Consider the following 12,881-nt stretch of genomic DNA (forward strand, 5'->3'; position numbering starts at 1 on the left):
CAAATAAGTTAATATGTAAATTGGTTACTCAAATCTTCCAATACTCACAGGAAGAACAAAATGAACTAGTATATTTCATGTTTAAAATGATCATACCTACAGGCTGCTGCTATATGTAAGATGTTGTACCACAGTAAGCAAGAAAATTCTTTGTTGTGTAAGACCATCAAGAATCTTGAAAAATATATGCACTCATGATACTGTCTAGTAAGGGTCTAGTGGTACCCAAAATCATTGTAGGTAACTAAAATGTCACTACATATTCTAAATAATACTTACTGCATTTATAATTATGTGTATTTATATATACATTATGTATAAAATCATATTTGCTTAAATGCAATTATCATTTGTAAATGCTCAACTAAAACAAACAAAAATACCTGTGACATGCCTTGTGGAATTGGTAAATTTGCAGCTTGAGACATCACTGGCTGTGTTAATGATGGACCAACAGACTGGGAGTTTATGGACTAGAAGCAAAATAAAAAATGACAATGAAGTGATGCTCATACTCATCTGTGAGAACGTCCACTACAAACACCAATACGATGCTCTTATCATTCAATGACAGCCTTGTCGTTTGTTGAGTATGAAGTATGTCACCCTTTCAACTTTGTATCTTTTCTTTCCCATGGCATTCAGCATGGGTCCTTGGACATACACTAAATCAGAAGTTGGGTAGACTGAACTGAAGGCAAAAGGAATTTAATAATAGCTCTCAATTAGCACCTTTTCACAATTCAAAACTGAAAATCTAGCTTTTACCTGAAAAATGAGAAAGAGTTTGAGTGTTATACTCAGCAAAAATTTTGATCCTTACTTACAGAAAGGAAATTTCAGACACCTGTGACTACATCAATGAATTGCCAAAGGGCTATGATGTTAGTTTAGCTAACGAGCATACCTGACTGCTGAAGGATGACCTCCGCTGTGTCATCTTTTCATGAGTTGGCAAGTGCTGTCTGGGAGGAGTGCTAGTATCAGTAGGGATCTTTGTCGGTGTTGCTGAAGTTAGCCAAAAGAGAACAGAATTAGTACAAACTGTTCTGAATGGTTAATCTCTAAATACGCTTTATATAAAAATGGCTGAGTCAGCTTTCTGTTATTAGACAAAAGTTAAGTCCATGTCTATAAGATTAATTTTAATTATTTATTTTTTAGGACAAAGAAAACATGTTGTAGAAAACTTTAAAAACAGTCCCTCCGGTCATCCTCAGTACCCTCAAGGGGCAGTCTTTAGAGTTCCCTTCAGGTATAAAAATCCATGCACATTAAGATGGTACAGAACTTGCTTATCACCTGGCACATCCTTCTGTAGAATTCAAATCAGCTCGATTACTAACAAGTAATACAATGGATACCTGATAAAACAGCTGTAGTATTACTTAGGAAACAATGGCAAGGAAAGAAACCCACATATGTTCGAGGAGGCACTTTCTATTTATGCGGCTGTAGATTCAGAGGACCAACTACAATTTAAAGACAACTATCTAAGTCTTCATAAAGACAAGGTAAAGCTAGACTCTAGCTGCTAGAATCAGTGGTTAACAGTCCTTACTATTGCAGGGGACCAGGACTCTGTTCCCACAACTCACATGGAGGCTGATAAACCACTCATGAACTCCATCCAGTTCCAGGGGATTTGATGCCCTCTTTTGACCTCCACAGGCACCAAGCACACACAGTACACAAACATACATGCAGACAAAACACTCATACAAATGTAATCTTGGCTTTACAACAAAAGATAGTATTTTTTTCTTCTAATTTAAAAGTTAAGCAGAACATTACCATCTACCTATCATCGCTTTATGACCTTAACTCTTTTCTAAAGATAATTTGCTTCTTACTAGAAAGGTCACTTTATTTTAAAACTGAAAAAAAAAAAAAAACCAGAATTTGAAGAAGCTCTTGACAACAGTGCTGATGGCAGCAACAAATAATTTAAAGGAGCTCTTTGAAACACAAGTTTGTTTCCAGGCTAAGGCACTTACAGGAAGGGTCTGAGACTGCTGTGTGAGATGACTTTCGTGAGCTTCTAGAAGAGGCAGACGGAGTAGGGCTGTGATCAAACCTTTCCAGTGCTTCCTTGAGACTGACTGTATTTATACGATTGTCAGACCCAGAATCTTGGCTCTAAGGAGACAAGAGAAAATAAATGTTTTCTTATTGCTTGGTGCAGAGATCTCAACACACTTTTACGAGGGGCTGGAGACACAGCTAGTGTGTAAGGTACTTGCCATGCAAGCATGGAGGACTGAAGTCTTGGAAAACAAGGCTTAAAAAGTATGTCTGTGTGTTGTGTGTGTGCTAGGTAAGAAAAAAAATCCTATTTTAATATTGCTAAAGTTTGACTTTGTTTAGACAATCATTAAAATTGTCACTTTATCACTTTTTAAAAAGTAAATAACAGAATGAAGATGGTGTTTTATTTTATATACAAAGTACTATAAAAATCTTTGGGACTCAGCATTTGCTCAAAGTCTTCAACTGTGACCTTTCTCCAGGGTTTTACTATGTGGATGAACCACTGCCATCCTATCCTTTCTTGCTATCTTTCTATGAACCTTTTCCTTTACTTACCTTAGCCATTCTGTCTCTGCTTTGTTATAGTAAACACTATAGCACCTGTAAGTAGTACAAACAAAATGCTAATTTAAACCATGCTTCCTGCTCCCAGCTCACAGGCTCAAGGGTCTGTGGAAACAATTGCAGGTGGCCTATGATGGTCACTAACTTCAAGTGTACACTCAACTCTAGTCAGCAGTTATCCCAAGCCTTTCCCACGATTCCTTCGTCTTTGTCTCCCCTTCTCTGCTGACAGCCTTGTCTTACACAGATAAGAACACTTACCACCACCAAAAGCAAAACCCTACTAACCCTACTAAAGATATAGCATATAATCTAGTGCTTCCTCCCCAATGCCACACTAAAAATAGCATCAGTGTCCCTTTAAAGTGTTTCCACATGCAGCAGTGAAGAAGAAACAAGTGCACATCCCTATTTCAGGGCTACATAGGATTGCTGACATATATGCAAATATGTAATCACATAGTTACTCATTCTGGGGTGGAGGGCATGCCACTCAATGTCTTGCCTCCCCCTTCATTGATTTGCAGCTCTTCCCAGCCTGAAGAGTCCATTTCTCATTGCTTATTAGCCTTCAAAGTCCATAATAAATAACTCTCCATTTTCCACCTTAGCTCTGAATATTTCTTCACTCGTCTACTCTAAAAACCAAACTTCACCAGTGTCTTTGTAGCTCTCACCACAAGTGGGAGTTTCTGTCTTAGGACTCTCAGGACCATAACTCCACAGGGTGAAGACATTTCTTCCTCCATAAGCTCAATGGTGTGGAGCTCACATACTATGTCACATCTTGTGGTCATGTACCAATCCTGTACTGACGTCACAGCACATACCTGAATGGCATTCTAACTTCTGGCTCAGTGTTCCCCAGAATTAGTAGTCCCAAATCACCTCTACTCAAACCCAACACTGTAAACTCTCTTGTCCTTGGTTTCACCCTTACAAAATCTTTACTAGTCTTTAGCCCCTAATTCTTGGTCATACCACAAAGCCAATTATCTCAGTTCAAGCACCCTCATTTTTTACCTAAACCTGCCACATTACCTACGCATTCTTGTTAGGATCCTGATTCCCACAATCCTGTGGCTTAAGTCACACCTACAGTGACACTACATCTCTCCCCTCTTTAAGAATCTTAATTTGTGCGTGATTACTATGACAACTGTGTACACACATTCAATACCCTAGCTCCTGTCTCCTCTTATCATCACACTTCTTTGGCAAAATCCCAATTCTTAAGCCATTTTTTTCTTATCCTCCACACAGACTGTTCTTACTTCACATTAATGATCAAGATGTTTGCCTGCCTGGTCCATAGGGAGTGGCACTATTAGGAAGCAAGGCAGAAATGTCACTGTGGAGGTGGGCTTTGAGGTCTCATATATGTTCAAGCCACACCCAGTGTGTCAGTCTCTTTCTGCTGCAGGCTGATCAAGATCGAAAAGCTCTCAGTGCCTCCAGCACCATGTCAGCCTGCATGACACCCACTATGATGATAATGGAATAAACCTCTGAAACTGTAAGCCAGCCCCAATTAAATGTGTTCCGTTATGAGAGAGAGAGAGACAGAGAGAGAGACAGAGACAGAGACAGAAAGAGACTAACTTGTGAGGGCTCTTAATCCACCTGCACACCAGGCAGTAAATCTCCACACAGCATTCCCTTTCCTACTTCCCTTTCCAACCATGTGACATTCCCAAACCCCTCTCCTTAAGCTAATTCCAGCTGATACCTTTTGGCTCACATTTCACTGAGAATATTGTCATAAGCTCCCACTATTCTAACAATCACTAACCATGAATATAGCATGGCTGGGGAAATGTGACACTCAAGTAATCTACCATTCCTCGGTGTGTTATACTATAAACCAGGAAGCAGACAACTCTTACCAAAATACTGACTGTTCAGAGTGAACCTTGTAGTATTTCTCAGGCCTTGTCACCACTACTCAATTACTGCAGCACAAATGAAGTCATGAACAAAATATAAACAACTGGGTGTGGTTCTGTTCTTTATGAATCTGACACTCATTTCATGCAGCCCTATTATTAAGACACCATTATTCTTTTCTTTAGTTTTTTTTTTAACAACTTAAGTATAGTTTACGGATGTTGTGAAATCAGTCAGAAGGCCGTATGTGCTTGCAAGTCATAGCTGCCAGCTTGACACAGCTGAAAGTCTGCCCCTGATTAACACTCTGCCCACATGTAAAGGAGCCATACTCTCACCTATACCCCCAGAAAACTGCTCTTGGTTCTCTGCTTCCTTCTCCATCAGATCAGGCAGACGATACGCTGATTCCCACATGATATAAGAACAACAAAGAAACTAGAGTCCAAATTCTAACTATAATTTCCTAGTCATGTGTCTTTAGGGAAGGTTACCTCTTAAAACTATTCTCGGTATTTTCAAAATGTGGGTTATCACCTCAGAAACGGCTACCTAAGGAGTAAATCACAGTTCACAGCGACAAAAGGAACACAGTCTAGCATATCAAAGTCTGGCAAGATCTTCAATTCCTTTTTAGAAGCAAATAAGATTTTAAAATAGTAAATTCAAAATAAAAACTATAAAGGATAATTTGTCTCTCACAAATTATTAGGAAATGAAATATTTTAAAAAAGAAGCTGTGAGGAACATACTTTGTCAGCAGCTGTCTCAGGAAGAGACTCTTCAATGCCGAGTTCTCGTCGTCTTTCAGCCCTAACTTCTGCATAACTACAAATGGAAAGAATCAAATTTTAATGTTTGGTCACCTATTTAAAATCAGGTAGAGATGCAACCAATTGGTGTTTGTTATGTATCCCACTTGATCACAGTAAATCTATACAATTTTTCTATGTGCTAAGCAAACCTAACGCATATGTACGGTGTACTGTCTAAATGCAATCCATATGCTATAGGTATTCCACAAATGATGTGCAGGAACTAAGCAAGGAACTTAAGAGGAACCAAATGAAGGAAGGACAATTAGCACAGTTACTCGGGGTTTTGTTTTGTGTGACATACACTGGTGCTTGAATGTCAGTACAACTTTTGCTACACATCACAATATTCAAGTCAGGCCTTACATACCTACGCACTACATGTATCAAATATCTACCTTTTAAATAAGCTTAATATTCAAAAATATTAAATACTAAAACTGGGAAAAGATCACTATCATTCATTAACAAATCACATATAAAATTATATTTAGGTATCACTATACCTTACAAATTTTCTAAAAGAATATTTACCTTACTACAGTGTGAGTACAAACAATGAACTCTGGTCTTGAATTCCACTGATGGTAAGTGATGTAATAGTGAGTTTGAAGCCAAATCCATTGCTGTCCTTTGGTCAGGAACCTATAATAACATGATTTGCCTTTCCCATACTGCATTACTAAAAAGAAAGGAAACAGCATTTTTTTCTTTGGTATATATTTTCCTATGAAGATCTGGATTTTTTTTTAAACAAAAGCTGTCGTTTTCATTTAACTCTGTATACAGATATGTATCACTATAAAGATGGTTTTTAAAACTAGTTTAAGGTCCCCCAAATAACCAGATCTCCTAGCTCCCAACTTTACAGTCTGTTACTGCTGCTCTTATACATTTTCCTCATTCAACAGTAAAGAATCACAGATATGTGTGACACTTAGGGAACAACAGCTAATAATCACAGATATGACACTCAGGGAACAACAGTGATAGTCATATGAACTGTATTTTTTTCCACATACTGTGTCATGTATGATATATCTCTGGGGCATTTCATTGTAAAGCTTTAATTAACCAAAAAATCAGAAGAACACCACTGTTTGAAATAATTTGTTAAGTGGAGTTTCTCAACTAGTTCAAATGTGAGGTTCTAAAGCATTTTTACTGATGTTAAGCAAAAACTGAGTTTTTTGATTAAACTAATTTGGGAAACTATGTACCTCTTTAGTGTATTATAAGACTTCCATTGCATGTAAGACCAAGGTCAAGTTACTTGTTCCTTCTGTATGTATTTATAAAAATAGTTCTAAATCTTTTCTCTGTCTCTCATTAATGGAACAGTATCTATCTGTGAGTTTTAAAATAGTTCTCAACAGAAACATTAAGATCTACTTACAGTGCTCATGACATTTTGCCAGATTTTCTAGGTCATCCACATGATAGTAATCATAGCCTGATGTTCCCAAAACTTCAAATGGCAAATAGCCTATTATTGGTGGTGCCCTAAATTATATAATAATAAAAATTAGTATTACAACTTTTCTACAAAAGACATTATAGCCAGAAATTAATTTGAGAAGTGGGTTTTACTTTTTCAAAAATGAGTAATAAATTTAAAAATCCTTATTAGAAAATTTGTCACTTAAGTCCATCAATATCTAGAACTATATAACTATCACCATTTTTCTTTTGTGAATTTAAAGGTGATGTTACCTGTGATCCAGAAATAGAAACTTCCATTCTAAACTGTGTCTAGATGTAAACTCTTCATTAGGTTCTTCAACAGTACACATTTCCTACAAACAAATTAACAAGCATAATTTAGAAGGAATATTCTGTATCCTTGGAGTGCTTGTCTAGAGTTTGCAAAGTCCTAAGTTTGATTCTCAACAATTCTTACAGTCATCTGAGACAACAGATAAAGCAGCAGCAACTACCAGCCTTCGCCAGCCGTTACAGTCCAGTGGTGCTCACTCACATGCCTAAGATCCCACTTCTAAATCCACACCTGTCTTTTGATTGCCTACCCCATTTCTCAGTGTCTGGACACGCCCCCAAACAAGTCAACTGCCTTACTCTCATATACACTTGCAAATTCCCCATCACATCAGTGGTCTCATTTCTGCATAACAGAGTCTAAAAATCACACTCTTTCATGTTCTAAGTGGCCATTAATAAATGTTTTCTTTTAATAAAGATTTGTTTTTATTTATGTGTATATATGTGTATCTCTGTGTGGAGGCCAGAAGAGGGCACTGTAACCAGCTGGAGTTAGAGCAGTTGTGAGTCACCATGCATGGATGCTGACTAGGCTGTGCTCTTACACTGAGCCATCTCTCCAGCCTAATACTTCTAATTTTACCTTCTAAGAATTTTAAAATCCATTCCATATCACTTGTCTTTAGTGACTAAGTTTAAATCCTTACTGTCACTGATTCACTTCAGTGCAATAGCATCTCATTAGTCTTCCCATCCTTCAATTTGTCTTTTATTCAGAGGTCAGCCATTACCGTTACCTTACCAATACTCAGTATGATTATACAACTTCCTGCTTAAAACTCTTCTATGGCTTCTTATGCTCAAATTTCTTCAAGGAGAAAAACCACAGAGAGAACAAATTTCATGCCTGGTATCTGCTTACTTTTCTGAAATACGCTCTGACTAGTCTCCCCTCATATACATGGAACCTAGATTCTGTTGTACAAAGCAACAATGTATTACAACCTTCCTCTCCATCCTTACACACTCTTGTTGGGGGAAGTCCTGTGCATTTGTCAATAAAGTACTGTTGAGCCTATAGGAAACCTAGATAGGAGGGACTAGGAGTCCAGGAGAACTCTGGGAAGGAGAAAGACAAGAGAGTCAACATGTAACGCCATTGGGGGTAGGAAGCCTGGAACTATTCTCCGGTAAGAGACATACTTAGATTAACAATTATGGGGTAATTACTTAAAGCAGAGCTAGCCAGTAAGAGACAAACAAGGCCAACAGCTTCATAATGAATATAGCCTCCTGTGTGTTTATTTGGGACTCATGCGGATCTAGAACCAGGCTGGCGCGGCAGAGCCCAGGTGACTGGTGGGGGATAAACCAAAGCGGCTAGCAAAGAAAAAGCTTCTCTTAACACACTCTACTCTAACAATCAGGACCTAGGGCTTTGAAAGAAAAATAATTGCTATCAAGTCCCACTTATATGAGACATTTGGCAAGCAATGTCCTAAGTCTTAGCTTCCTTAAATATAAAATATTATGATAGCATTTATCTCACAGGTGCAAAAATTAAATGAGATAAAGCATGCAACTGCCCTTCAATTTCCTAAGACCAAAAACTAGTTTAAGATCTCCTAGCTGCTAACTGTTCTTTGTCTTGTACTACGGTGTCACCTGAACTTTAATGTTGCCCTGGCTTCTTCAGTCTTCAATAACTGAAGTAATTCACTTTTCTGCTTCCCTACTAAATATTTCCTTATGGAATACACAAAATAAAAGCAAACAACTTAAAATTCAAAGAGCAGGCGTTGGCAAGACGGTTCAGCAGTTGAGAACATTGGCTGCTCTCCCAGAGGGCTTTGGTTCAATTTTTAGATTCACATAGTAACTCACATCTGTAAAACTCTAGTTTCAGGACATCCAATGCCTTTTTCTGCCCCCCCTCCAAGGCACCAAGCATGCACATGGCACACAAACATACATGCAGACAAAACACCCACACACCTTTTTTAAAATTAATAAAAAATTCAAATAGCAAATTATATCTAGTAAAGCCACAGGGTTTTTTTTTTTTGTTATGTTTTTTGAGACAGTATTTCTCTGTGGCTTTGGAGGCTGTCCTGGATGGAACTCACTCTGTAGACCAGGCTGGCCTCCAACTCAGAGATCCGCCAGCCTCTGCCTTCCAAGTGCTAGGATTAAAAGTGTACCACCAACATCCTTTTTTTTTTTAAACTTTCTTCTTTAAGAATGATAGTGAATTACAGACTAAATTCTACACAAAAGCAGAGCAATGGTAATGTACTACCATGGTATACCTGCAAAGAATACACTAAAAAAGTTACGGTTAATGAATGCTTATATCCTTCAATGTGTTAAAATACAAAGTCTGTGCATATTTAATAACTCATTAGCTATTCCCACATTAGCCTTCTGAAGACAACAAAAGTCTAAGAACAATCCTTCTATCATGAAGTGGAATGTACTAGAGCAATTAAAATCAGAAACATACCTTGATGAACTGAGGTGTAGCTAACCTGACAGTAGCTACGAAACAAACTCTATCTTCATAAGAAGGCCTATGTGTGCGTTGTATAGTTCCTTCAAAACCATTGTGTGCTGAAGTTGATACTAAAAAAGCAAGGAGACATGTTGATTAGTTCGGTAACATATACTTGTTACTGACACTTAAGCATCTAAGAGCTTAGAAAAATAAAAACAGCCAGCTAAAATATATTGTAAAAAAAAGGCATTTTAACTTACCACTGTTTAAAGATTTAAAATTTCCTATAAATCTCACATATTCATAGGTGGATAGCTCCTTTGGATCTATTGTTCCTCGAAGCATGTGACAACAGAATTCTAACTGATTTTTTGCTGAAATAAGTGACAAAAAGTTGAGTAAGTTCACAATCATTTTCTCCAACACAAGTGCTACATGTCATTTTTAATGTATCACAGTAAAGTACCTGCAGGAGATGACTGTGGCCAGCACAGCCAACAGCTATTTTCTCTATTTTCATCTGTCATCCTGTTCCTCTCCTCCCTCTTTTCACAAATACACTTTGTTCTCTGTTAAAAGCTAATGCCCCCCCCCTTATTTAAAGCCATCACCTTTTCTTTTCTGTTGCTGTTGCTTTTTGGCAGAGTTGCCCAGTAACATAGTCTGGCCTGGAATTTGTAATTCCTTTGCTTCAGGCTCCCAAGTGCTAAAATTACAGGCTAACTGTTCCCATCTCTACCTCCAATAATCTTTCTCGTCTCCTTTAGAGCCAAAACCGTGGCACTTGGTATTCACCCCTTTAGCAACTGCAAATATTCTTTGGTTCTTTATTTCCTACAATTTTAAATCTGATCATGTCTTCCATCTTTTCAACAAAGTGTCTTTCATGCTAATCTATTTACAGCAAAAAAGAACTCATCCAAACGCATTCTGGTTTCTGTGTATTCATTTAACTTCCTCACACTTCCACAGCGATGACTCTCCCAAATATTACTGGCATTTGTATTGTCAATCTCAAGTGGTTTTTCTCATTCTTCCCAGTTCATCTAAAACTTGTTCTTCCTCATTCCCACAGCATGAACCTGCCTTCCTATATTACTGACCTCTGCTAACTGGCCGGCACTAGATACTTTCACAAAGACTTTTAGACATGACCTTTTATAACCCTTTCTACAGTCACCGATCAATCGCAGGAGGCTCTTAGCTCCAGTATCTTTCTGACCAGCTCCTCACTTTATGGAAGACAGTCTCATATAGTGAGCATGTGACTTCTTCCTCTGCCCACTGCATCACACTTACACGCTCTCTTCTGCATCTGCCTCTATCACCTGACTCAACAGGTTCAAATTCTAATTATCACTACCTTTTCAAAGCCTTCCCAAATTTAGTTGAGGTGAATCTACAAACTTATCAATCATGTTTTTCTCCATCCTTACTTCTAATTATACACTTTACCTTTTCTGTCCCTAGCATGATCCTTTGCAAAATTCACTATCCCTCCAACTACAAACCACCCAAAGGCCTTCACTAGCTCACTATTGTATAAAGAATAAAAAGCTTCACAGCATGAAATTACTATGTTCTTTACAATTTTGCTTCATTTTTACAAACATCACATCATTTGTACCAACTCATAGTCATTACAGCTAAAATCGCCTACTAAATTTTCTAAGCAAAGTACCCCATATTTTACTCATTAACTCTTTCTGGGGAAAAGAACTCTGCTTGTATATCACCTCACTAGAAGGCCCTCAGCAAGACACTGAGTTAAGACTTCTCTGATCTTGAGGGCACAAGCTCTATCTTGGCAGAAGCTTCCTATGCACTTTTCTGAGCAGCCCTCTCTTCCGAGGGTCCCTGGAACTGGCTCCTTCTCACTGTCCTCTTGGCACCTCAGAGTATCAACTTTCTACTTCTCTCCTTTCTGTATGCATTTGCCTCAAGTAACACCTCTCATTTTGTGACTTCAAATACTGCTTGAAGCCATATAATTAATTTCTATATTAAGTCCAAACTAAATGTTTCTTCTAAGTACCATATTAAAATGGTCTAACAACCAGTGTAATGCAAAAATGACTATAAACAATAACATATAGTAAATTTCTACTTCTATCTTTTTATAATTCCTTTTCAAAGACAATCCATTCTTAACTTTGATATACATACATTGATATACATAAGTTGATTAATATCACTATTACCAGATAAGATAAAATTTAAAAGTAATAAAAAAGGAGTAAGGAAGGGTTCTACTAGCTAATAGAATACAATAATGTACTAAATGTAGACACGCAGACACACACAAACTTGGGAACTAAGCTCAGGGTCATGTGCATAAATAGGCAAGCACTTCACCACTGTTACATTCTCAGACCCACATTCCTAACTTTACTCAGGGCAACTCTCATGGTTTGTACATTAGCTGTCTGCATAACGGGCTCGCAGCTGGTAGTGCTACCGAGAAGGATCTAGAGACTGTAGGAGGAAGGAAGCCTGGAGGAAGCATGCCATGGCAGGTATGTCCGTAAGCCCTCCCGCCCTTCCTTCCTTCCTTCCTTCCTTCCTTCCTTCCTTCCTTCCTTCCTTCCTTCCTTCATTTCCCAGCTGCCATGCTGTGAACAGCTGTGCTCCACCATGTCCTCCCCAGCATGCTAAGACATCTCTAAACCACAAGCCCAGATAAACGAGTCCCTTATCAGCGTCTACTATAGGGAGTGACGTGCGAAGGTAACCACCACACCAAGAATGACGGCAGTGAAAGCTGCAGTCATCTGCTTGCTCAAGCAATCCACAGAAATGCCTCACTATGTCAAAATACTTTGTGCTACTTGGTAGCTGGGACTATTTTTCACTATATTTGGCACTTTAAAATATTATATTAAACACACCCAATAAAGACTATTTTATTAAATACTTTTAAGATTTCATTTAAAAATTAAAAACATGGCTGATTCCCATCTTTTTATACACTATAGTTTGTACATAATCGTGATCAATTTCTTATAACAAAAAAGATGAGACTTCAATATACAATGGAACAGATCTGGTATCTTAAAATGAACACAATCCTTTTAGCTGCGTATATACACCAATATTTTAAAAGCACTTAATAGAGTTCAATGAATAGTGCTATTCTAATTTAGTTAAACATTGTGTCTTTCATAAACTTACAGAAGTAAACAATAATGCTGCCAAGTGTCTGCTTAGGAGGGCCTACTCACATTTTAAGTACTCAGGGGTTAATGAGTCACTTTCCAGCAGATGAGTAGAGAGTATCTTATAAACCTCTGAATGTTCTCCCTCGGGGATAAAATTAAATATACTTTGATCCACAAGATCAGACTGAAAAATAAAAAAAAATTTAAAATTAT

General features: G+C 37.8%; 1 protein-coding gene and 1 long non-coding RNA gene across 17 annotated transcripts in view; one reads left to right on the forward strand and one right to left on the reverse strand.

The window, feature by feature from the left end:
• The window catches only part of Clock (clock circadian regulator), an 81,817-nt gene that overhangs the window by 25,797 nt on the left and 43,139 nt on the right, over positions 1–12,881 (reverse strand). For 14 of the 16 annotated variants that reach the window (XM_040747228.1, XM_040747236.1, XM_040747233.1 and 11 more), the window contains 10 exons: positions 12,732–12,852; positions 9,771–9,884; positions 9,520–9,638; positions 7,011–7,093; positions 6,694–6,800; positions 5,832–5,979; positions 5,235–5,310; positions 1,998–2,139; positions 908–1,008; positions 384–473 (listed from right to left, as the gene is read on the reverse strand). In XM_040747228.1, the coding sequence (XP_040603162.1) occupies positions 384–473; positions 908–1,008; positions 1,998–2,139; positions 5,235–5,310; positions 5,832–5,979; positions 6,694–6,800; positions 7,011–7,093; positions 9,520–9,638; positions 9,771–9,884; positions 12,732–12,852 (1,101 nt within the window). The remainder of the gene's footprint in view (positions 1–383; positions 474–907; positions 1,009–1,997; positions 2,140–5,234; positions 5,311–5,831; positions 5,980–6,693; positions 6,801–7,010; positions 7,094–9,519; positions 9,639–9,770; positions 9,885–12,731; positions 12,853–12,881) is intronic. The other 2 variants (XM_040747235.1, XM_040747234.1) reach the window with 1 other exon arrangement.
• Positions 1–12,881, forward strand: part of LOC121140846 — a 31,266-nt gene that overhangs the window by 2,629 nt on the left and 15,756 nt on the right. The gene's annotated exons all lie outside the window — the stretch shown is intronic.

Source organism: Mesocricetus auratus, unplaced genomic scaffold, assembly GCF_017639785.1.
Source record: "Mesocricetus auratus isolate SY011 unplaced genomic scaffold, BCM_Maur_2.0 Super-Scaffold_100006, whole genome shotgun sequence".
Lineage (NCBI taxonomy): Eukaryota > Metazoa > Chordata > Mammalia > Rodentia > Cricetidae > Mesocricetus > Mesocricetus auratus.